The sequence below is a fragment of the Aethalodelphis obliquidens genome, unplaced genomic scaffold (assembly GCF_003676395.1).
Source record: "Aethalodelphis obliquidens isolate GAN/ISIS:26980383/991018 unplaced genomic scaffold, ASM367639v1 scaffold95, whole genome shotgun sequence".
Lineage (NCBI taxonomy): Eukaryota > Metazoa > Chordata > Mammalia > Artiodactyla > Delphinidae > Aethalodelphis > Aethalodelphis obliquidens.
Genome location: NW_020838039.1, coordinates 1,319,146 through 1,346,633, shown reverse-complemented (window position 1 = coordinate 1,346,633; position 27,488 = coordinate 1,319,146). Strand labels below are relative to the sequence as shown.

The following is a 27,488-nucleotide window of genomic DNA, read 5'->3' as shown; positions in this document are numbered from 1 at the left end:
ATATAGGGTCCAAAATATAAAATAAAGTAAGAATTTTTCTGTTCTCTAATTAAAACTAAGTTTCTATATTAAAACTAACTTCACCTTTGGCATCCACTCTAATATCAGCTTATCTTCAAAGGGCTTCGTGTGGCAGGACAAGCCCCAGACCCTTTCTTAGCCAGGTTATATTCCTGTGATTAGGCTAGAATCAGGCCAACTTCTATTTATACTTCCCCTCCCCACCCCCCACAGCAAGCGTCCCAGTGATTTTTTAATTGCACTAGCAAAGCTTTACCAGGAGAGGGCACCCTTGCCCACATGAAGGTTAGCTTTGTGCCGGATTCTTCTGGGGGCAAGGGTAAAAAATTCAATTATAATTAAAAAACATATTCAATATCATGTCTGTTTTTAACTGCTGCAAGACAGTCTGAGTGAAAAACTTGACTCAAATATATTATTTTAGTGTCTAAATATTGGCAAAATTTATCCTTGGGGACGGTACTCTCTTCCTCCTTATATAACATCTTTCAGTTTTAGTGAACTCTTTTTAAAATTAATTAACTAATTAAATAATACTTATTGAGATACAACTGACATATCATATAAGTTTAAGGTGTACAACCAGTTGATTTGATACATTTATATATTGCAATATGATTGCCACCTTAGCATTAGCTAACACCTCTATCACATTACATGGTTATTTCTGTTTTGTGATGGGAACAATTAAGATCTATCTTCTTGGAGGACCTTCAAGATGGCAGAGGAGTAAGATGTGGAGATCACCTTCCTCCCCAACCAATACATCAAAAATACATCTACGTGTGGAACAGTTCCTACAGAACCCCTACTGAATGCTTGCAGAAGACCTCAGACTTCCCAAAAGTCAAGATACTCCCCATGTACCTAGGGTAGGGCAAAAGAAAAAAGAAAAAAACAGAGACAAAAGAATAAAGATGGGACCTGCACCTCTGGGACGGAGCTGTGAAGGAGGAAAAGTTTCCACACACTAGGCAGCCCCTTCACTGGTGGAGATGGGGGGTGGGCGGGTGGGAAGCTTCGGAGCCTCGGAGGAGAGCACAGCAACAGGGGTGCAGAAGGCAAGGCAGAGAGATTCCCGCACAGAGGATCGGTGCCGACCAGCACTCACCAGCCTGAGAGGCTTGTCTGCTCACCCGCCGGGGCATGCGGGGCTGGGAGCTGAGGCTTGGGCTTCAGAGGTCCGATCCCAGGGAGAGGGCTGGGGTTGGCTGTGTGAACACAGCCTGAAGAGGCTAGTGCATCACAGCTAGCAGGGAGGGATTCCGGGGTGGGGGGGGGGAAAGTGTGGAACTGCCTAAGAGGCAAGAGAATATTGTTTCAGGTTGCGTGAGGAGAGGGGATTCAGAGCACCACCTAAACAAGCTCCAGGGAAGGGCGTGAGCCGTGGCTATCAGCGCAAACACAAGAGATGGGCATGAAACGCTAAGGCTGCTGCTGCAGTCACCAAGAATCCTGTGTGTAAGCACAGGTCACTATCCACACCCCCCTGGGAGCCTGTGCAGCCCGCCACTGCCAGGGTCCCGTGATCCAGGGACAACTTCCCTGGTAGAACACATGGCGCGCCTCAGGCTGTTGCAGTGTCACGCTGGCCTCTGCCACCGCAGGCTTGCCCCGCATTCTGTACCCCTCCTTCCGCCGCCCCAGCCTGAGTGATCCAGAGCCCCCTAATCAGCCGCTCCTTTAACCACCTTCCTGTCTGGGTGAAGAACAGACGCCAGAGGGTGACCTACACACAGAGGTGGGGCCAAATCCAAAGCTGAACCCCAGGAGCTGTGTGAACAAAGAATAGAAAGGAAAATTTCTCTGTGCAGCCTCCAGAGCAGCGGATTAAGTACCCACAATCAACTTGATGTGCCCTGCATCGGTGGAATACCTGAACAATGAATCATCCCAAAATTGAGGTGGCAGACTTTGGGAGCAACTGTAGACTTGGGGTTTGCTGTATGCTACTGACTAGTTTCTGATTTTTATGTGTATCTTAGTATAGTTTTTAGCACCTGTCATCATTGTTGGATTTGTTTATTGGTTTGGTTGCTCTCTTTTATTTTTATTTTTTTACTTTTAAAATTTTATTTTAATAATATTAAAAAAATTTATTTTAATAACTTTATTGTATTTATTTATTTATTTATTTTTCTTCTTTCTTTTTTTCCTCCCTTCTGAGCCATGTGGCTGACAGGCCTGAGCCTCTGAAGTGGGAGAGCTGAGTTCAGGACACTGGATCACCAGAGACCTCCCGGCCCCATGTAATATCAATTGGTGAGAGCTCTCCCAGAGATCTCCATCTCAACGCTAAGACCAAGCTCCACTCAATGACCAGCAAGCTCCAGTGCTGGACACCCCATGTCAAACAACTAGCAAGACAGGAACACAACCCCACCCATTAGCAGAGAGGCTGCCTAAAATCATAAGAAGTTCACAGACACCCCAAAACACACCAACAGACACAGTCCTACCCACCAGAAAGACAAATCTAGCCTCAGGCACCAGTCCCCTCCACAAGGAAGGCTACACAACCCACTGAACCAACCAACCTTAGCCACTGGGGGCAGACACCAAAAAAAATGGGAATTATGAACCTGCAGCCTGCAAAAAGGAGACCCCAAACACAGTAAGTTAAGCAAAATGGGAAGACAGAGAAACACATAGCAGATGAAGGAGCAAGGATAAAACCCACCAGACCAAACAAATGAAGAGGAAATAGGCAGGCTACCTGAAAAAGAATTCAGAGTAATGATAGTAAAGATGATCCAAAATCTTGGAAATAGAATGGAAAAAATACAAGAAACATTTAACAAGGACCTAGAAGAACTAAAGAGCAAACAAAAAATGATGAACAACAAAACAAATGTGATGAAAAATTCTCTAGAAGGAATCAATAGCAGAATAACTGAGGTAGAAGAACAGATAAGTGACCTGGAAGATAAAATAGTGGAAATAACAACCACAGATCATCTTAAAGAAAAAAGACTGAAAAGAATTGAGGACAGTCTTAGGGACCTCTGGGACAACATTAAATGCACCAACATTTGAATTATAGGGGTCCCAGAGGAAGAAGAGAAAAAGAAAGGGACTTAGAAAATATTTGAAGAGATTATAGTTGAAACTTCCCTAATATGGGAAAGGAAGTAGTCAATCAAGTCCAGGAAGCGCAGAGTTCCATACAGGATAAATCCAAGGAGAAACACGCCAAGACACATATTAATCAAACTGTCAAAAATTAAATACAAAGAAACACTACTAAAAGCAGCAAGGGAAAAACAACAAAGAACATACAAGGGAAACCCCATAAGGTTAATAGCTGATCTTTCAGCAGAAACTCTGCAAGCCAGAAGGGAGTGGCATAAAGTGATGAAAGGGAAAAACCTACAACCAAGATTACTCTACCCAGCAAGGATGTCATTAAGATATGATGGAGAAATTAAAACCGTTCCAGACAAACAAAAGCTAAGAGAATTCAGCACCACAAACAAGCTTTACAACAAATGCTAAAGGAACTTTTCTAGGCAGGAAACACAAGAGAAGGAAAAGACCTACAATAACAAACCCAACACAATTAAGAAAATGGTAATAGAAACATACATATCGAAAATTACCTTAAATGTAAATGGATTAAATGCTCCAACCAAAAGACATAGACTGGCTGAATGGATAAAAAAACAAGACCTTTATATATGCTGCCTACAAGAGACCCACTTCAGACCTAGGGACACATACAGACTGAAAGTGAGAGGATGAAAAAAGATATTCCATGCAAATGGAAATCAAAAGAAAGCTGGAGTAGCAATTCTCATATTGACAAAATAGACTTTAAAAGAATGTTACAAGAGACAAGGAAGGACACCACATAATGATCAAGGAATCAATCCAAGAAGAAGATATAACAATTGTAAACTGCACCCAACATAGGAGCACCTCAATACATAAGACAAATGCTAACAGCCATAAAAGGGGACCTCGACAGTAACACAATCATAGTAGGGGACTTTCACACCACACTTTCACCAATGGAAAAATCATCCAAAATGAAAATAAATAAGGAAACACAAGCTTTAAATGATACATTAAACAAGATGGACTTAACTGATATTTATAGGACATTCCATCCAAAAATAACAGAATACATTTTCTTCTCAAGTGCTCATAGAACATTCTCCAGGAGAGATCATATCTTGGGTCACAAATCAAAACTTGGTAAATTTAAGAAAACTGAAATCATATCAAGTATCTTTTCCAATCACAATGCTATGAGACTAGATATCAATTATAGGAACAAATCTGCAAAAAAGACAAACACATGGAAGGTAAACAATACACTACTAAATAACCAAGAGATCACTGAAGAAATCAAAGAAGAAATAAAAAAATACCTAGAAACAAATGACAATGAAAACATGAGGACCCAAAACCTATGGGATGCAGCAAAAGCAGTTTTAAGAGGAAGTTTATAGCAATACAATCCTACTTCAAGAAACATCTCAAATAAACAATCTAACCTTACACCTAAAGCAATTAGAGAAAGAAGAACAAAAAACCCCAAAGTTAGCAGAGGAATGAAATAAAAAAAATCAGATCAGAAATAACTGAAAAAGAAATGAAGGACACAGGACTTCCCTGGTGGCCTAGTGGTTAATAATCCACCTACCAAGGCTGGGGACATGGGTTCGAGCCCTGGTCTCAGAATATACCACATGCCATGGAGTAACTAAGCCTGTGCACCACAACTACTGAGCCTGCGCTCTACAGCCTGCAAGCCATTTCCTCTAAGATCAGGAAAAAGACAAGGTTGTCCACTTTCACCACTATTATTCAACATAGTTTTGGAAGTTTTAGCCACAGCAATCAGAGAAGAAAAAGAAGTAAAAGGAATCCAAATCAGAAAAGAAGAAGTAAAGCTGTCACTGTTTGCAGATGACATGATACTATACATAGAGAATCCTAAAGATGCTACCAGAAAACTACTAGAGCTAATCAACGAATTTGGTAAAGTAGCAGGATATAAAATTAATGCACAGAAATCTCTTGCATTCGTATTCACTAATGATGAAAAATCTGAAAGAGAAATTAAGGAAACACTCCCATTTACCACTGCAACAAAAAGAATAAAATACCTAGGAATAAACTTACCTAAGGAGACAAAAGACCTGTATGCAGAAAACTCTGAGACACTGATGAAAGAAATTAAAGACAATACAAACAGATGGAGAGATATACCATACTCTTGGATTGGGAGAAGCAAAGTTGTGAAAATGACTATACTACCCAAAGCAATCTACAGATTCAATGCAATCCCTATCAAAGTACCAATGGCATTTTTCACAGAACTAGAACAAAAAATTTCACAATTTGTATGGAAATACAAAAGACCCCAAATAGCCAAAGCAATCTTGAGAAAGAAAAACGGAGCTGGAGGAATCAGGCTCCCTGACTTCAGACTATACTACAAAGCTACAGTAATCAAAACAGCAGGGTACTGGCACAAAAACAGAAATATAGATCAATGGAACAGGATATAAAGCCCAGAGATAAACCCACGCACATATGGTCACCTTACCTTTGATAAAGGAGGCAAGAGTATAGAATGGAGAAAAGACAGCTTCTGCAATAAGTGGTGCTGGAAAAACTGGACAGCTACATGTAAAGGAATGAAATTAGAACACTTCTTAACACCATACACAAAAACAAACTCAAAATGGATTAAAGACCTAAATGTAGGGCCAGACACTATAAAACTCTTAGAGGAAAACATAGGCAGAATACTCTATGACATAAATCACAGCAAGATCCTTTTTGACCCACCTCCTAGAGAAATGGAAATAAAAACAAAAATAAACAAATGGGACCTAATGAAACTTAAAAGCTTTTGCGCAGCAAAGGAAACCATAAATAAGACGAAAGGACAACCCTCAGAATGGGAGAAAATATTTGCAAATGAAGCAACTCAGAAAGGATTAATCTGCAAAATATACAAGCAGCTCATGCAGCTCAATCTCAAAAAAACAAACAACCGAATCAAAAAATGAGCAGAAGACCTAAATAGGCATTTCTCCAAAGAGGATATACAGATGGCCAACAAATGCATGAAAGGATTCTCAACATCACTAATGATTAGAGAAATGCAAATCAAAACTACAATGAGGTATAATCTCACAGCAGTCAGAATGGCCATCATCAAAAAATAAACAAACAATAAATGCTGGAGAGGGTGTGGAGAAGAGGGAACCCTCTTGTACTGTTGGTGGGAATGTAAATTGATAAAGCCACTATGGAGAACAGTATGGAGGCGCCTTAAAAAACTAAACATAGGGGCTTCCCTGGTGGCGCAGTGGTTGAGAGTCCGCCTGCCGATGCAGGGGACACGGGTTCGTGCCCCGGTCCGGGAAGATCCCACATGACGCGGAGCAGCTAGGCCCGTGAGCCATGGCTGCTAAGCCTGTGTGTCTGGAGCCTGTGCTCCGCAACGGGAGAGGCCACAACAGTGAGAGGCCCACATACTGCAAAAAACAAACAAACAAACAAACAAACAAAACTAAACATAGAACTACCATACGACCCAGCAATCCCACTACTGGGCATATACCTGAGAAAACCATATTCAAAAAGAGTCAGGTACCACAATGTTCATTGCAGCACTATTTACAATAGCCAGGACATGGAAGCAACCTAAGTGTCCATCGACAGATGAATGGATAAAGAAGATATGGCACACACATACAATGGAATATTTCTCAGCCATAAAAAGAAACGAAATTGAGTTATTTATAGTAAGGTGGATGGACCTAGAGTCTGTCATACAGAGTGAAGTCAGAAAGAGAAAAACAAATAACATATGCTAACACATATATGTGGACTCTAAAAAAAAAATGATTCTGATGAACCTAGGAGCAGGACAGGAATAAAGACGCAGATGTAGAGAATGGACCTGAGGACACGGGGAGGGGGAAGGGTAAGCTGGGACAAAGTGAGAGAGTGGCATTGACATATATACACTACCAAATGTAAAATAGATAGCTAGTGGGAAGCAGCCGCATAGTACAGGGAGATCAGCTCGGTGCTTTGTGACCACCTAGAGGGGTGGGAGAGGGAGGGTGGGAGGGAGATGCAAGAGGGTGGGGATATGGGGATATACGTATACGTATAGCTGATTCACTTTGTTATACAGCAGAAACTAACACAACCTTGTAAAGCAATTATACTGCAAGAAAGATGTTAAAAAAGAACTATCTTCTTAGCAACTTTGAACTTTTTAATACAGTATTGTTATCTATAATCATAATGCTTAGTGAAGCAAGCAGTTTACTTACTGCTTCCAGAATCCCATATGTAACATATGCTAATTATATGAAATTATACCTTTAATCTGTACATAAAGAGATGACCACATTGATGTTCTTCAAAATGTTGAAAGTAGTTTCCACTGGATAGAGGGTTTTAAGGAAATTTAAGAAGAAACTTTATTTGTATTTTTGTGTATGTTGGAATTTTTTTTAAAAGTATGCATCATGTTTACAAAAACGTTAAAGCTATTCCCAGAGGAAACATTAAAAATAAACCTCAGCACCAATCCTTTGTAATTTTATTTTTTAACCAAGGACAGACTATGGTCTGCTACTTATTTTGGAGGATAATCTCTAGATTACCAAAGGAAAGGCCTTTTTTTACATTGTGGTCCTGGGTCACCTCTATCAGAATTACTTATGAGGCTTGTTAAACATACAGAGTTCCAGGCTCCCTTCCCCACCACTACTGAATCCCAACCAAAGTGAATAAATCAACATCTCTGTGGGGTGGGACCCCTACATGGTTCCCAAGCGCTCCTGGAGAAATGTATGTACACTTAAGTCTGAGAACCACCAGACCTAAAGGAAGGATTAGCAACTTCACTGTGTCATTCATATCTATAATTATATACATTCTCTCCCTCTCTCTGTCTCGCCACCTATTTTCCCACAGTCTACAGAAGCTGAAACCGAGATGAGGTAAAGGCCTCGAATATCAGGTGTTTCAATGATTAAAATACTTAGGAAAACCCACAGAATTGTTGATATTCATAGCAATCCCCAATCTTTTTTTGTCCATTTCTGTCTCAACTTACCTGGTTCTTGGGTTTTTGATGAAGCCAGTGTTTATGAAATTAGGGCAGAGACATGTTGTTTTGACTCCAGTTTTTTCTAAGGCAGTCAGTTCTTCAGTCAAAGCTTTACGAAATCCAACAGCAGCAAACTTGCTTGAACTGAAAATAAACAGTTCAAGAGAGAGTTCACAAGATAATTCGGGAAAGCTGCTGCATCTATTTAATGGCAATGTCTGTTTTCCTTAGTTAAATGTGGTGCTCTGCCAGGCAGCACGGCCACATCTGGATCTCAGGGCCTGGCCCAGACCTACTGAATCAGAATCTGCATTCTAGATGATCCTCAGGAAAATTTATAGGCACAGCAAAGTCTAAGAAGTGCTGGCATAGAACATTTACTGCATCCCAGCATCATTTATCAGTGTAAGAACTGAGTAGGTTTAAATGTCTTGTTAGGAAAATTGGTAGGGTGTTTGTTTTTGTTGTAGCTGTTCCCCTAAAATTTAATGTTGCTATAGGCTGTTCGTTATTTACTATAGTATGTTCATGGAATTCATTGGGAAATTCTCCAGCATAAGTCCTAGTCTTCCCTTAAGCCTTAGCTTGATTTCCTCAAAGAGGCCTTTCCTGACCCCTAGTCTAAATTATTTTCCCATTATATGGTAATCTTCAGTTTTCCAAGAAGCACGTCTTGGACTTGTAATTAAATATTCATTTGGGTGAATTTTTTTAATGTCTGGCCCCCATACCTTTACTATAATAATCTCCATGACTGTTTTGGTCTCCAATGAATCCCCAGGGGCCGGCACAGTGCTTGGCCTATAATAAGTACTCAGTAAATATTTGTCAAATGAATGAATCAAAATGCAAAGCAATTCTTATTGTCATAGTGCCTTCATTTGGAAAGAGAAGGGAAATTTGTCATATTCTAAGTGGACATTACTTTTCCAGCTAGGCTTTTAAAGAAAGCAGCATTATTGAGATATAAATTCACATACCATATAATTCACTCACTTAGGTGTACAATTCAATGGGTTTTGGAATATTACATTATTAATTTTTAAAAATTATACAAAATATTTATAATATAAAATTTACTATTTTAACTATTTTTAAGTGTATAATTCAGTGGCATTAATTACCAGATAGATTGTTTTTCTCTAAGCCTGTACAGATTACCAATTTTTTTAAATGAATTTTTAAAAAATTATTTATTTTTGGCTGCATTGGGTCTTTGTTGCTGTGCGTGGTCTTTCTCTAGTTGCAGCGAGCAGGGGCTACTCTTCGCTGTGGTGCGTGGGCTTCTTGTTGCGGTGGCTTCTCTTGTTGTGGAGCGTGGGCTCTAGGTGCACGGGCCTCAGTAGTTGTGGCACACAGGCTCAGTAGTTGCAGCTCACGGGCTCTAGAGCGCAGGCTCAGTAGTTGCGGCGCATGGGCTTAGTTGCTCCGTGGCATGTGGGGCCTTCCCAGACCAGGGATCTAACCCGTGTCCCCTGCATTGGCAGGTGGATTCTTAACCACTGCGCCACCAGGGAAGTCCCCAGATTAGCAATTATACAAAGTAAATTCTTGCCAATTAATCTGTGCTTTGGATAATAGAAAGTTGTGGAAAGTTCTCTTTTATCTTTTTTTTTTTTTAAAGCTTAGACACTTATTGAAGGCTTAAAAGAAAGATTGCTAGATTCAATTACATAAAATGTAAATCTTCTATACACTGAAAAACAACACAAACAAAAATAATATCTAAAATTGATCACTATATACCAGACACTGTCCTCAGTTATTCAGACGCATTATTTCATTTAATCCTCACAGCAATTCTGTGAAATAAATACTATTTATGATCTCCATTTCCCAAAAAGGAAACTTAGGCAGAGGCGGGGTTATAGAACTTGCCCAAAGACACAAAACAAAGTGGTGGAAACAGGCTTTAAACGTGGGCAACAAACCAGGCCTCTATATTATATACTCTAAACTTTATTAGCTCCTAACCAAGTTAAGAGGTAAATGCAACATATAGGACAAAGATTAAGGGTGAATACATGACAACTTTTATAAATGAATAAGACAATACTCTAATGGATAAATGCCTGAGGACATTAGCAGAAAGTTTACAGAATAAAAATACCAATAGATATATGTATATAAATTTTTTTAGGAGTAATTAATATAAATACAAAGTAAAAAAAGATGAAATTTTTGCCTAGCAGTAATGGTAAGGATATGAGGAAACTTTTTATTTGTTTGAGTTGTTTTTCAATGTACAGAATACTTTCATTCTACATGATTGAACTGGCAATCTTTTAAAGCCATAAATATATGTCTAAGCTTTAAGAAAAATAAGTGAGAGAAAAATTTCCACAGAACTTCCTATTTTCTAAAGCACAGGTTAATTGGCAGCATTTTCTGGAAGGCAATCTGGCAAAAGGTATAAAATTCATTAAAAATATATCATGCTCTTAGATCTGGTAATTTCTCTTTTAAGTATATATCCCAAGGAAATAATCAATCATGTTTCTAAAGATTTATGTTCAAGGATAGTCCCTGGGGTATATAGTCCATGAAGGCAAATAGTTGCAAACACTGAAAATGTCTGGAGTGGACAGATGCTGTTTTTGCCCATCAGCATTCATATTCCCTCATTCTGGTAAGATCGCTCTGATTTTGTCGGATTACACCCAGCTCCTCCTCTCCATACAGTGATCGAATCCAAATTGGTCTAGTTAGAGTGAACTCTAGAACATTTGAAGGCATGGCTTTTCCCCCACGTGCTGAACTTGGAGTTGAAAGTATATTATTCCAGAACTGCTGGTAGCTATCTTGCCAACAGAGGACAGCCTACCTAAGACTTTTCCTCTTTTGGTCTGGGGCAGTTTAAGTTTTGTGTTCCTTGCAACTGAAAGAGTCCTGAAAAATAAATTATCCAACAATGATGGATAAACTGAATAAACAGTGGCACATATATACCATGCAAGAATTGAAAATGATGTTGCACATATATATTTATTAACAAGCAATATGTTCATTTTAAATTAAAAAAGCAAATTTACGTATGCAATTTTTTTTCAATGCATGACTATATATCTACATTTAAAATGTCCTAAAAAATGATAACAAATGCTTATCATGGTTATTTCTGTGTGGTGAGACTATCAGTAAATATTCTTTTTTTTCTTTTACTAAACTGTATTTTCTGATTTTTCTTAAGTGAACCAGAAGTGCAGGGATATATTAAAACTCATAGTTAATGATCTTGAGTGTGTTAAAGGAATTTTATATTTTTGAACTTCAGAGTGAATTTGTTTTTAGACATATATATGAAAGCTAACAGTGAATGTATTTTTTCTGCACTTTGTGACATTACACCAAATTTCTTCTTACTGTCAATAATCTGAATTAATATTTTTCATTCCAAATTATTCTTTTAGATAACATTTCATTACAAGTTAATGATCAGGACTCAGTTTTGCCATGTCTTCCCATACTGGTAACTTTCATGCTTATAAATTGGCTGAGTTGACAAAATACATTAGCCAGAGTTTATAGGTGAACAAAAACAACAAACAAGTTTGCAAGGATAGTCTAACCACATCTGCAGAGTGGTTGTTCTTATGTCATGGCAAGATTCCCCTACCTCCCTCAGCAGATGTTTCAGTGTGGAAGCATGATCTGTAAATGTTACAAAGTTTTCACAGAGTTTTGTTAAAATGTCCATCTCTTCATCTTCCATCTGCCTAAGAATATCCTCTTGCTGATTCTGTAGAAACAGTCTAAATTGCTCACATTCAGAATTCATTTCTTCTCTCCTACATTTAACCTGGTTTCTCACGTTCAACTGATTGGCTGGCTTGCAGAGTTATCACTTTTTCAATTTGTTCCATATCACTCTTCAAGGGCTCAATGGTACATTCTAGAACTTTCCTGTGATGAGAGGCAGCTTTCATGATGGGGCAATTGTAGTGTTTCTGGTGTTGAATGGAGAAACAGCACAGTGTACATAAAACCTCTAGGTCCTTCCCACAAAAAAGGGTCAGAAACTGATTGTGCTTCTCACACACAGAATTCTCTTCCTGCCCCTTCCATGTGCTCCTTCTGATCTGGAGTAAATTAGCAACTTCAGTCAAGTGACTGAGCTGGGTTTGCTCCTGATGTTCTTGTCTCCAAACCAAAAATGGCAGACAGGACAGGGGAAGGTATCACCTAGGTCCTTCCAAGTCATGTTGATGCATGAGCAACAGAAGCTGTGCCCACAGTTGATGGTTACTGGATCTTTCAAGTTATCCACACAGATGGGGTAGCTAGACACCTCTTGTGCCTGTACCAGGGCTCTCACGAACTCCACTGAGTTGAGAACAAAAGTGGTGGATAAGAATGCTCCCTGTGGCAAGGCCTGCCTCAAGCTCAAGACCCAGTGAGAAGTGGATATCTTCCTCCAGAGATCATAGATTGACCAGCTTTACGTTGCACTGGACTGGCATGCTGATGACAGCCACCGAAGTCTTGCTGAGTCCCCTGCACCTACCTCAACTTGAAGAGCAAGAGAGATTCACTGCTTGTACCTCTATTGCAAATTAGCCCACCGAAATTTAACATTAATGAGTTTCTTCTACAAGTAAGTAGCCACAGGTTCAAGAAAGCAATCATTCCTATGGGGGAGAAAAGCTTTTAATTTCAAAATTTCCTAGACTGGCAATCACAATAAAATAACTAATTCAGGCAAGAATCATCAATGACTGCAACTACTGTAAGGTAAAATTTCATGGGAAATAATATATTCACACAATCTCAAAATATTATTCTAAGAATTATAGTTCATGTGTAGAGAGACAAAATAAGTGCCTTTATGATGAAGAGAATAGAGAACACCTCCTGATCAATGAATGGATAAATTGATGGCCTGCGATGGGAAGAAAAACAGCACATATGGAACAGTTCTGCCCCCCCCCCACCATTACCCAAATCTAATCACAGGGAAATAATCACCAAAATTGAAACCATGGAACATTCAATGGTCTTAAACACTGCATAAACAAGAATGACACTGAAAAAAATATGGGGGAGTGTTCTACATTAAAAGAGACTAAAGAAACAACTAAGAGAAATTCATGATCTTAAGCTTTGATTCTAGATAGGTAGGAAAACTGCTGTAAAGTGGATAGTATGGGACAACGGGGAAAATCGGAATATGCACTATTTATTAGATAAGGGTATCATAGTTAACCTTCTTGAATTCTAAAATTACACTTTAGCTACATAAGAAAGTATTCTATTCTTAGGAAAGGCATGATGAAATACTTATAGATGAGGGGTCATGAACTTTGAATGTTATTCTGAAATACTACTTTACAAAAAGCGGGTGTCATGGTTTTGGTATGATGTGGGAGTGTGATGGCTGTGACTATAAGACTTCATAGAGATGGAATAGTTCTCTATTTGGTGGTGGCTACATGAATCTGCATGCGATAAGTGTCACAGAACTATACGTACTCATTTGACCAATATCAAATTCTTGGTTTTCATGTAATATTGTTAAGAAACATGGGAACGTAGACAGTGGGTCCATGGGACCCCTCTGTACTATCTTTAAAAGTTCCTTGAATCTATCATTATTTCAAAATATTAAAGTTTTAGAAAAATCACCTGCAGGCTCAACCAAATGGTTAACTTAAATGGAAGTGGTCTCACTCATTTTGTAGTACACTGGGATATAAATCACTATATCCCTTGCTTTTTCTACTCATTTATTGTTCTGTACATTTTGGGGGCAGTTCCCTACCTTGTGAGATATATGAGTGCAGTACAGAAGCCTAACCTAGACCAAGCCACCAACAGCTCTCCACTTGGTTATGGTACCACCCTTCTACCTGGTCAGCCTGCTTCCACTCTTGCTCCCTTGCATCCATTCCCACTCAGTAATCAAAATTTTCCATTGAATAGACAACTTATATCCTCTCTTCCCAGTGATTAAATTTTTCCAGTGTCTGAATGCACTTTAAAACCTCAACTCAACATGATACAAAATCTTAAGTACTGATCCTGACTAGTCACTTTGAGGTTGAGTCCTATCTTTCTTTCTTCCTTGGTACACTGCAGCAAAAATTAACTGTTTTTGGTTGAATATGGTGATTACAAAATTTAATTAACAATCAAGTTAAGAAGAAAAAAGGGGAAATTTTATTCGAGCCAAACTGAGGATTATAACCTGGGAGACAGACTCACAGAAAGAATTGTTCCACCTGTTAGAAGTTGGAAAGCAAAGTCGTATACATTTTCAAGACAAAGAATCTTATATCAAAATGACATACTGATATTTTACATAAAGTTCATGAAGGATACATAGTCCAGGTAAGCATGTCCAAAGTGAGCAGCAAGTCACTATGACTCCTACAGAGTTGGGAAAGAATGCTATTCTTTTAAGAAGTTAAGTTACTAGGGTCAGATGAACGGGAAAACAATTGATCTTTAAGGTTGAGCAGGCAGTCCCATCTTTGAGGAGCTCTGGTTTATGTGTAATGCAGAAGCACCCTGCACATTGGGGAGGGAGAGAGGTGGCCCAAACAAACACAGAAAGAGGATTTTATGTTTACATATTCTTGTCCTGCCTTAAAATATAAATTTTATTTCATCGATGCTGAGGTCATTGCTATGGAGTTAAGCATTCTCCGCAGGAATCTTTGTACACCTCTGTGTTTTCTTTCAGGTTTCCTCTCTCAAATGCTATCTCCTCGAGGAAACAGTTTCTACTCACATAGTTTGACTGTCTTCCTCTCCCTGCACTCTCTTGCTATCCCCTCTGTTTTCTTTCATAGAATGCAATCATAATCTAAAATTGTCTACTTCATGTGTGTGTTTGTTGGTTATTTTCTCTTTTGTCCATCAATAGTAAGATAAGTAGGTTCTTAGTCTACCTTGCTCATTGGCCTGTAGTAGATATTCAAGAAGGGCTTTTTATTAAAAAAAAAAATAATAATAATGAATATAAAATGAATAAACCCTAAAAAACATTAATATTAAAAATGTCAATGTTATATAAAAGACAGAAGTGGGGAGACTGTTCAATTACAAAAAATTAAAGAGAAGAGACAACCAAATCTAATCTGAATTTCTCTGGGAATAGAGAGAAAAAGTTATAAAGGACATTGTAGGTGCAACCGAGAATATTTATACATGAACTTGTATTAGATGGCCTGGTTGAAGGGCAGTCAGGGCCCTGCATTCTTGGCATACATAATAGACTTCAAAGGCCTATGTTGAAATTCCTCTCCCAGCACTAATTTCATAGTTGGTGTGAGGGTTTAACTGAGAATCAGTGACTGTGTGGAAGGCACTTACCACAGTGCCTGACGCACAGCAAACCTTACCAGAGAAGGGGACTCAAGCTCCTTCCACAAAGTCTCAACTCAACCCAGGGAAATGTAAGGAAAGGGTCACCTAGTCAAAGGGAATATTTATACAGATGAGACACTAACATAGAAGGGTTTCAGAAATACTGAGCCCTGCTAGATCAGAGGAAAAGGAGACAGGAGCTGTGAGTCAGTCTGTGTTTGAAAACCCACCTTCTACCAGCCCATTCCTACCGTTCACACACACCATACAAACGCTGCTGTCCAAACACACACATGCGGATAACAGCGGCCAGAATATCTGGCAAGTAATTCCTACTCAAGGTAAGTGTTAGCTGGGGTGGGGTGAGGAGTGTGATTTACCTGTGGAAGAGGATTACCTGCATGTATATTCAGGAAGGCAGGCCATACACAGTCCAATTGGCTTAAGCTCCTTCAGGACCCTACGCCCAATGTTCTCCTGAAGTGAGCTGGATTATAATGGGAAAGGAGGGACGATAAAATGCATGACAAGTATATACAACCATATTTTATTAATTCTAAGATGCATATTTTTTTCACATTTTAATAATTCTGAAATAAGATAGCGTAGAAGTGATGAGTCAGAATGGGGTAATTTCCCCTTGGTTATAAGCACAAATCCAGCATTAAATGTGAAATCATGACAATTTTACTATGTTCAAGCATCATTTTATGTGAAATGTGAACAGCAGAAAAAGTTAAAAAATGGTGCCTGATAATGTGGGGGAGAAGGAAAAGGAATAGTGTACTGATGGTTGACTAGCCACTATTTGAGAGAATAACTCTGCCTGGAAATTAGGCATGACAGGAGAGAATAAACCAGCCAGAGGTTTCTCTAACTTTTCCTTCTGAAAGTCTTCAAAACTACAGCAATATTGAAACAATAATGTAGTCAACCCCCTTATTCCCTTGCTTAGAGTGTCCAGTTTTTAAGATTTGGGCTGACCAGTATTTCTCACTACATGTGAGGGCAAGAGTGTGTATGAATATATACGTGTGTAGAATATATTATTTCGAACAGTTTAAATTACAGACATCATGTCAGTTTTCCCTTAAATACTAATATTTCTTGAGAATATGGACAGTCTCCTTTTTTATTACAAAACTTTATTGTACCCAGTTTATGCTAATATACCTATACCATTGGGGCCATTTCTCAGGGTTGTGTTTGCAGAAAGCATCCTTGAAAGGGGAGGTAAAGTCTCCCTGTGGGACCAGAAACAGGCTTGCTATGAAAGGGGATCCCCCAAACTCAGGGATCTCTGAATGTGTTGCAAACCCACAGTGTGCACAGCATCCACGTGGCCCCTCCACATCACCTCTGTGGGACTTGGGAGGTATGGGGAACTGACACATCATGATGCTCATGCTTCTGGCTGTGCCAATAGTAAGAGTCCTCTGTCTCTGACCCTAGGAGTTTGTGTCATCTGGCACCAACTATGAAACATTAACAGGCTAACTTATTAACTTCCCAGTAGCATAAAACTCTAAACCATGAAGCACACTGTACTTCTTGTTACTTCTGTACCTAATAAATATATATTTAGTTTTTATCCCAGGTTCCTTAACACAGGACTCTTAACAACCTTGAAATCTCCCTAGTGTTAAGAGGGTGTTTTGTATGCTAATGAGATGAGTGATGGCCAAGGACCCATAGACAGCACCAGAATGGAGGCAAGTCACCAGAAAGATCAAGGTACGATTAGAGGGTTGGAACTTTCAGTCCTAACCTGTGACTTCCTGGGGAGAGGCACTGGAGATTGAGGTAATCACCAATGACCAATGACTTAATAAACCATGTCAACATAGTGAAACCTCCATTAAAAAAATAAAGCCAAGAAAACCCCCCTGAATGTTAGGGTTCAGAGAACTTCTGGGTTCTGATGAATACACCATGGTGCTTTGGGGATGACATGCAGTACCTAACCCAGAACAGATGCTCAATAAGTGGCACTGTACAAAAAAGAGTTAAAAGAGCAGGCTTAAGACTGCTGTCCTCAGAAAGGCCTGCTTAAAAGGCTGGCCCTTGCGTCCTGTCTGGGAACTTGGATTTTGTAAGGGTTACCACCATTCCCTGATAATGGCTCACTGTGCTAAAGTGTAGGTACAAATGATGTGGTTTATGCTAACCACCAGTATTCCTTCTGGGAATCCGGAGATCTGATACATTCTAGGCAGAGGCTGGCTACATGACCTGTTCCCCCCAGATTTGGGGGCAACAAGCCTCTAAAGAGCTTCCCTGGTAACAACATTTCACACGTGTTGTCACAACTTGTTGCTGGAGGTGTTAAGTGGGTCTGTGTGACTCTCCTGGGAGAGGATTCTTGGAAGTTTGCCTTGGTTTCCTGAGACTTCATCTCATGCATCTTTTCCCTTTGTTGATTTTGCTGTATCCATTCACTATAATCAATCACAGGTCTGAATATCCTTTACCCTGAGATTTCTGAGTCCCCCTAGTAATAGCTGTACCTAGGTCTCGGGGACTCCTAGACACAAGATCTTATACATTTTCAAAGTGAAAAAAGCTCTTAGAAATCTATCTCAACTGCCTAGATTTTTATTATATCATGTAACATTGTATTAAAGTATATATGATAGCACTATTTCAGTCTAAAAGCTACTATAAATTTTGATACTGCTAAATCTTTAGTGAGAAGAAAAGGTGTTAACTGCTCATGGCAGTAGTTTGGCAAAGAAAGTTTGCATGCATCTAGTTTTGAAGGAGCTGTAAGGTATTAGTGCATTAAAATTCTTTTTCGTTATATTGTAATTAAAGGATAACAGAATATGCCACCCCAAAATATGCCCATTTGGCATAAGGATGATTTTGAGCAGACTATTTTGAGAAACTATAGACACAGAAGCTCAGAAAACAGAGTAGAATTTAGGGAAATTTATATTAGAAAGGGAGACTGTACCTGGCAGTGCTCTATTTCCGGAGATCACTCATCTACCTGACTTATTTGCATGGCAGAGCAAACTTTACCAACAATTTTCTCTACTCATCTTCCAGTGAACTGCCTTCCTCCCATTTGAAACCCAGGCCCCTATCCCTTTGCTCTTTTCAGTCTGGTATATAAGCCTCAGTTGCCAGGCTGCCTTTTGAGTCTCATTCCTTTATGGAGCTCCTACATGACCATATGTATTTAAAGTTGTTTTGTTTTTTCTCCTGTTAATCTTTAATTATGGAAGGGGAGATGGGTGTCTCAGCCAAGAACCCAGCAGAGTAGAGGGAAAAATATTTTTCCTCCTCTACGGTATAAAAAGAAATGTATAAAGTAATGAAAATGTGTCTTCTGACCTTCCAATCTAATGTTCATAAATAACACTGTCATGTCATGGATTCCTAATCCTTGTTTAAAATTCCATATTTTACAAATGTATTTTGGCTGATTAAATATATAAGGTTTTAAGAATATTGCCCAAGGCTATACAGGTAGTACATTACAAGTATGGCTAAAGAAAATGGCAGAGCAGAAGGATGCAGAGTTTGTGTCTCCCCACAACTAGGGCACCAACCAGATGCTGGGGGGGACTTCGACACCCAAGGGGATATAGGAGGAACTCCCGAGTGACCGGGTAGGACATGGGGGGTAGCAAGCAAGAAGGAGGGGTGGAGGCCAGATGGAACTGGCGCCGTTGAGGGGTGGCTGGGAGAGGGAGGGCTTCCCACACCTGGAGGGACCCTCGGGGGTTTAGACGATCGGGGGGAATGCAGCTGGCATTTCCCCTGCCCAATCAGGTTTGGGGAAGCCTGCTGGGGTACTGGGGGTGTCCTCAACCCTCTGAGGCCCCCTCTGGCTGCAGAGATACTAGGGGCATAGAAGGGAGAGAGGGGGGAAAAACGGAGGAGGGGCAGATGGGGAGGGACCCTCTGGGATCTGAGGATGGTGGGGAGGGAAGGCATGGATGGCGTTTTCCCCACCCACTGGAGCCTGCTGGGTTCCTGGGCCTGATCATCCACATTCCAAGGCCTGAGGCACTTAAGGGCCCCTCCAGATGACCCTAAGCCCTGCCCCCCCACCCCTCAGGGTCTTTTCTGGCTAGGTCCTAAGCATAGGCCACCACCTACACCCCGCCTGTGCCAAAGCCCTGCCCCCCACATAAGCCCCATCCCCCATGGCCAAGTCCTTTTGCAGCTTTTTTTTTTTTCCTCATTTTTGCTCTTGTGGTTCTGTTTTACCTTCTGGTCATATTTCATCTATATTTTTATTTTTTCTAACATATTTGTTAGTTTTCTAATTTTATTTTAATTTTTACTGTTTGTTATTGTTCTGCTCTTTTTTTTTTTTTTTTTTGCTGCCCCACATGGGTTGTAGGATCTTGGTTCACAGGCAGGGCATAAAGCCTGAGCTCCTGTGGTGAGCTCCGAGTCTGAACCAATGGACAAACAGATAACCTCAGATCCCAAGGAATATTAATTAGAGTGAGGTCTCCTGGAGAACCTCATCTTGGCACCAAGACCTGGCTGTACCCAACAGCCTACAAACTCCATGCTGGAAGCCTCAGGCCAAACAACCAGTAAGACAAGAACACAGTCCACCCATCAAAAAAAAAAAAAAAAGAGACAACAAAAAAATATGTCACAGATGAAGGAGCAAGGTAAAAACCTACAAGACCAAATAAATGAAGAGGAAATACACAAGCTACCTGAAAAAGAATTCAGAGTAATGAGAGTAAAGACAATCCAAAATCTCGGAAATAGCATGGAAGCACAGATCGAGAAAATACAAAAATGTTTAAAAAAGAAGAACTAAGGAACAAACAAACAGATAAACAACACAATAACTGAAATGAAAAATACACTAGAAGGAATCAATAAGAGAATAACTGAGGCAGAAGAATGAATAAGTGAGCTAGAAGACAGAATGGTGGGAAAAAATGCTGAGGAGCAGAACAAGGAAAAAACAATAAAAAGAATTGAAGGCAATCTCAGAGACCTTGGGGACAGCACTAAAGGCACCAACATTCAAATTATAGGGATCCCGAAGAAGAAGAGAAAAAAAAAGGGTCTGAGAAAATATTAGAAGAGATTATAGTCGAAAACTTCCCTAACATGGGAAATGAAATAGCCCCCCAAGTCCAGGAAGCCCAGAGAGTCCGTACAGGATAAACCCTAGGAGAAAAACACCAAGACACATATTACTCAAACTAACAAAAATTAAATTCAAAGAAAAAATATTAAAAACAGCAAGGGAAAAGCAAAAAATAACATACAAGGGAATCCCCATAAGGTTATCAGCTGATTTTTCAGCAGAAACTCTGCAGGCCAGAAAGGAGTGGCAGGATATACTTAAAGTGATGAAAGAGAAAAACCTACAACCAAGATTACTTTACCCAACAAAGATCTCATTCAGATTCGTCAGAGAAATCAAAAGCTTTACAGATAAGTAACAGCTAAGAGAATTCAGCACCACCAAACCAGCTCTACAACAGATGCTAAAGGAATTTCTCTAGGCAGGAAACACAAGAGAAGAAAAGGACCTACAAAAACAAACCTAAAATAATTTAGAAAATGGTAATAGGAACATACATATCCATAATTACCTTAAGTGTAAATGGACAAAATGTCCCAAACGAAAGACACAGACTGGCTGAATGGATTCAAAAACAAGACCCATATATATGCTGTCTACAAGAGACCCACTTCAGACCTAGGGACACATACAGACTGAAAGTGGGGGAATGGACAAAGATATTCCATGCAAATGGAAATCAAAAGAAAGCTGGAGTAGCAATTCTCATATCAGATAAAGTAGACTTTAAAATAAAGAATGTTACAAGAGACAAGGAAGGACACTACATAATGATCAAGGGATCAGTGCAAGAAAAAGATATAACAATTATAAATATTTATGCCCCTAACATAGGAGCACCTCAACACATAACACAAATGCTAACAACCATGTAAGGGGAAATCAACAGTAACACAGTAATTGTAGGGGGCACTAACACCCCACTTACACCAATGGACAGATCATCCAAACAGAAAATAAATAAGAAAATACAAGCTTTAAATGACAAAATAGACCAGATAGATTTAATTGATATTTATAGGACATTCTACCCAAAAGTAGCAGAATACATTTTCTTCTCAAGTGCACACAGAACATTCTCCAGGATAGATCACACCTTGGGTCACAAATCAAGCCTCAGAAAATGTAAGAAAATTGAAATCATATCAAGGATCTTTTCTGACCACAATGCTATGAAATTAGAAATCAATTACAGGAAAAAAAACTATAAAAAACACAAATACATGGAGGCTAAACAGTGTGCTACTAAATAATCAAGATATTACTGAAGAAATCTAAGAGGAAATAAAAAAAATACATAGAAACAAATGACAATGAAAACATGGCAACCCAAATCCTATGGGATGCAGCAAAAGCAGTTCTAAGAGTGAAGTTTACAGCAATTCAATCTCACTTCAAGAGACAAGAAAAATCTCAAATAAACAATCTAATCCTACACCTAAAGCAACTAGAGAAAGAGAATAAAGAAAACCCAAAGTCAGTAGAAGGAAAGAAATCATAAAGATCAGAGCAGAAATAAATGAAATAGAAATGAAAAACAATAAAGATCAATAAACCTAAAAGTTGGTTCTTTGAGAAGATAAACAAAATTGATAAACCCTTAGCTAGACTCATCAAGAAAAAAACAGAGAGGAAGCAAATCAATAAAATTAGAAATGAAAAAAGAGAAATGACAACTGACACTGAAGAAATGCAAAGAATTATACGAGTCTACTATAAGCAACTATATGCTGATAAAATGGACAACCTGTAAGAAATGGACAAATTCTTGGAAAGGTACAATTTTTCAAGAGTGAACCAGGAAGAATTAGAAAATGTAAACAGACCTATCACAAGTAATGAAATTGAAACTGTAATTAAAATTCTTCCAAAAAACAAAATTCCAGGACCAGATGCCTTCACAGGCAAATTCTATCAAACTTTTAGAGAAGAGCTAAAACCTATCCTTCTAAAACTCTTGCAAAAAATTGCAGAGGAAGGAACACTCACAAATTCGTTCTATGAGGCCATCATGACCCTGATATGAAAATGAGACAAAGATATCACAAAAAAAGAAAATTACAGACCAATATCATTGATGAACATAGATGCAAAATTCTCAACAAAATATTAGCAAACAGACTCCAACAACACATCAAAAGGATCATACACCATGATCAAGTGGTATTTGTCCCAGGAATACAAGGATTCTTCAAAATGGAATATTACTCAGCCATAAAAAGAAACGAAATTGAGCTATTTGTAATGAGGTGGATAGACCTAGAGTCTGTCATACAGAGTGAAGTAAGTCAGAAAGAAAAAGACAAATACCGTATGCTAACACATATATATGGAATTTAAGAAAAAAATGTCATGAAGAACCTAGGGGTAAAGCAGGAATAAAGACGCAGACCTCTTAGAGAACGGACTTGAGGTTATGGGGAGGGGGAAGGGTGAGCTGTGACAGGGCGAGATAGAGTCATGGGCATATACACACTAACAAACGCAGTAAGGTAGATAGCTAGTGGGAAGTAGCCGCATGGCACAGGGATATTGGCTCGGTGCTTTGTGACAGCCTGGAGGGGTGGGATGGGGAGGGTGGGAGGGAGGGAGATGCAACAGGGAAGACATATGGGAACATATGTTTATGTATGACTGATTCACTTTGTTATAAAGCAGAAACTAACACACCATTGTAAAGCAATTATACCCCAATAAAGATGTTAAAAAAAAAAAAAAAAAAATGCAAATCAATCAATGTGATATACCATGTCAACAAATTAAAGAATAAATCCACATGATCATCTCAATAGGTGCAGAGTAAGCTTTTGACAAAATTCAACAACCATTTATGATAAAAACTCTCCAGAAAATGGGCAAAGATGGAGCCTGCCTCAACATAATAAAGACTACATATGTCTAACCCACAGCAAATATTATTCTCAATGGTGAAAAATAGAAAGCATTTCCACTAAGATCAGGAACAAGATGTCCACCCTCACCACTGTCATTCAGTTTTGGAAGTCCTAGCCACAACAAGCAGAGAAGAAAAAGAAATAAAAGGAATCCAAATTGGCAAAGAAGAGGTAAAACTGTCACTGTTTGCAGATGACATGATACTATACATAGAAAATCCTAAAGATGCCACCAGAAAAATATTAGAACTAATCAATGAATTTGGTAAGGTTGCAGGATACAAAATTAATGCACAAAAATCTCCCATTTACCATTGCAACAAAAAGAATAAAATACCTAGGAATAAACCAAACTACGGAGGCAAAAGACCTGTACTCAGAAAACTATAAAACACTGATGAAAGAAATCATAGATGACATAAACAGATGGAGAAATATACCATGTTCTTGGATTGGAATAATAAATGTTGTGAAAATGAATATATAACCCAAAGCAATCTACAGATTCAATGCAATCCCTATCAAATTACCAATGGCATTCTTCACAGAATTAGAACAAAAAATCTTACAATTTGTATGGAAACACAAAAGACCCTGAATAGCCAAAGCAACCTTGCGAAAGAAAAACTGAGCTGGAGGAATCAGACTCCCCAACTTCAAACTATACTACAAAGCTACAGTAATCAAGACAGTATGGTACTGGCACAAAAAGAGACATATAGATCAATGGTACAGGGTACCACATCTGTCACACCCTAGCACATATGGTCACCTAATTTATGACAAAGGAGGCAAGAACATACAATGGAGCAAAGACAGACTCTTCAATAAGTGGTGCTACGAAAACTGGACAGCTACATGTTAAAGGATGAAATTAGAACACTACCTAACATGATACACAAAAATAAACTCAAAATGGATTAAAGATTTAAATTTAAGGGTGGACATTATAAAACTCTTAGAGGAAAACATAAGAAAAACACTCTTTGACATAAACCACAGCAAGATCTTTTTTGACTCACCTCCTAGAGTAATGAAAATAAAACCAAAAATAAACAAATGGGACATAACTAAACTTAAAAGCTTTTGCACAGCAAAGGAAACCATAAACAAGATGAAAAGACAACCAACAGAATGGGAGAAAATATTTGCAAATGAAGCAACAGAAAACAGGTTAATCTTCAAAATATACAAACAGCTCATGGACCTCAATATCAAAAAAACAAACAACCCAATCAAAAAATGGGTGGAAGACCTAAATAGACATCTTACCAAGGAGGACACACAGAGGGCCAAGGGGCACATGAAAGGATGCTCAACACCACTAATTATTAAAGAAATAGAAGTCAAAACTACAATGAGGTATCACACCAGTCAGAATGGTCATCATCAAAATATCTACAAACAATAAATGCTGGAGAGGATGTGGAGAAAACAGAACCCTCCTCTACTGTTGGTGGGAAGGTAAACTGGTACAGCCACTATGGAGAACAGTATGGATGTTCCTTAAAAAACTAAAATTAGAACTACTATATGACCCAGCAACCCAACTACCAGGCATATACCCTGACTACCGTAACTCAAAGGGACACATGTACCCCAATATGCATTGCAGCACTATTTCCAATAGCCAGGACATGGAAACAACCTAAATGTCCAACAACAGATGAATGGATAAAGAAGATGTGGCACATGTATACAATGGAATATTACTCAGCCATAAAAAGGTAAGAAATTGGGTCACTTGTAGAGATGTGGATAGACCTAGAGTCTGTCATACAGAATGAAGTAAGCCAGAAAGAAAAAAAAAAAAACAAATATCGTATATTAATGCATATATGTGGAATCTAGAAAAAGGGTACAGATGAACCTATTTTCAGGGCAGGAACAGAGATGCAGACATAAAGAATGGACATGTGGACACAGTGGGGGATGGGGAGGGTGAGACCAATTAAGAGATTGGGACTGATATATATACACTACCATGCATAAAATAGGTAGCTAGTGGGAACATGCTATAAAGCACAGGAAGCTCACCTAAGTGCTCTGTGATGACCTAGATGGGTGGGATGAGGGTTGGGGTGGGAGGGAGGTCCAAGAAGGAGGGGATATATGGATACATGTAGCTGATTCACTTCATTGTTACAGCAGAAACTAACACAACATTGAAGCAATTATACTCCAATTAAAAAAAGACTAAAAAAAAGAAAAAAGGGAATTCCCTGGTAGTCTAGGGTTTAGGACTCTCCACTCTAACTGCCTGGGGCCCAGGTTCAATCCCTGGTCAGGGAACTAAAATCCCACAAGCTGTGTAGCACAGCCAAAAAAAAAAAAAAAAAGACTGAAATTTCTGGAACCAGAAAGAAACATTCTATTGTTTCATAGAGAGTATTTCATTTAAATTAAGCAGGTGCCCTGGCGTTCCCACACATATTCCTAATGGGTTCTCCCCTCCCCCATACTTATCTCCCCAACCCCACCTTCCAGACTCAGGCCTTGGAGTGAAAAGAACAGTTTTGGGGGACACTTTTCCAGTCCAGGCTACATACACAGGCCGACTATTCTGACTACCGTCTTCTACTCCATGCCGACCATCAATTCCATAACTCTAGAGCACTCTACACTCAAATGTAATCCTCTTACTCTCCAATGTTCATTACCGTTAAAACAGTGAGATCCTGAGGATGCGGCCCTCCGGCCCCTCTGCTCGCCCTGCCACCACACATGTCACGCCACAAATCCCACTTGAGATTTTACATTTATTTTTTGTCAGCCATTGGTTAATGACACTAGAGTGTATGGTTCATGGTCTGAATTCTTTGCCATTTTTCCTCAAAACTGATTATCTACTCCATTCTTATAGCTGTTGAAAAGCTCGTCTAGCGTGCGCTCAATAAACATCAGGCTAAGAAATTAAACCTGTGGCGGATTCCCAGCTCTCAAGATTCGACCTGTGACTTTTCTTAAGAGACCACTAAGTCTGGCGCCAGGAGATGCCCAGAAAGCCCCCTGCTCAGCTAAGCTCCCTCCGCCCTTCCTCAGGGCCCTCCCGGCTCACCTGGAGCAGGTGGCTCAGCCCTCTCAGGCCCGAGGCTCTGAGGAGTCTGGAGGCTCCAGGGCAAGGCTCACACCTCTGGCCCCTGAGAGGCCAGTCCCTGGAAACGCTCTCTGGGCCACGGTGACGGGTGGGTGCACTGGAAGTGGGCGCGGATGGGCCTGCACATGCTCAATGTCTAAGGGTGGGGACCCGGAAGAGCCTGAGCAAGATGGTGGGGAGGGGTCGTTTCCCAGGTGACCGGGCAGTCATTGGCTTCTGCTGATCCTCTAATTCCGGAGCAACATTTTCACGTTATTAGTGCTTTGAGGTTGGTTTGAAAAGCTTCGCCACCGCGTCTTCCTCCTTCCCTGCGCAGTAGAGGAGTGAAGAGCACAGCTCCAAAGGCTTCAGGTGGGCTGGCGTCACAGGGTGCAGTGGGCGAGGGGTAGTTTTGTTTCTGAAACCTAAGAACAATCAGTCACCTCTTTGGATCAGTTGCTTCTGGGTGGGTGAAGATTATGCCTGGCCTCCCCGAGGAAGTAACTTTTTTTCTTTTTTGTTTTTGTTTATTACTGTTTATTACAAGGATGTTCCCTGAACACAGGGAGAAAATAGAACATACACATTGTCTTCTAAGGGGGCTCAGTACTCATCTTCAACTAGACTTATTGTAAGTGATTTTGAAAGAGGTCCAATAGAGAAATAGGGCATAAGTTTTTCTGTAAAAATGTCACTGAATAAATATAAAGGAGATCTCTTTTTCAAATTATAAAAAGAAATTTCTCCCAACTCATAGTCCAGAAAAACGCCAATCCGACATGGGTTTCCTGAATCCCCTGTGTTAGGTGCACTACCCCAGAGCTGAATTTGCCAGCAGCCATTGCTTGGGGATGGTGATATAGGAGCATTTCTGGGGAAAGATTCTTTACACATACCTAAGGAGCAGTCACCTAGGCCTCTTACTTCTACCTGCCCAAAATGCCTGCCAGCATCAAATCCCTCAGAACTCAGGACTTCTAGGTGAGTAAATGCCTCGGGATTAAGAACACAGTTTGGTTCCAT

General features: G+C 39.6%; 1 protein-coding gene across 1 annotated transcript; it reads right to left on the bottom strand.

Annotated features, from left to right (window-relative positions):
- Positions 1–273: 273 nt before the first annotated feature.
- LOC113614401 (tripartite motif-containing protein 60-like) lies at positions 274–27,488 on the bottom strand. The gene is given in 6 exon segments (XM_027095870.1): positions 274–328; positions 8,120–8,257; positions 11,683–11,915; positions 11,917–12,230; positions 12,233–12,436; positions 27,362–27,488. Coding segments are annotated over 6 exon segments (1,071 nt in total).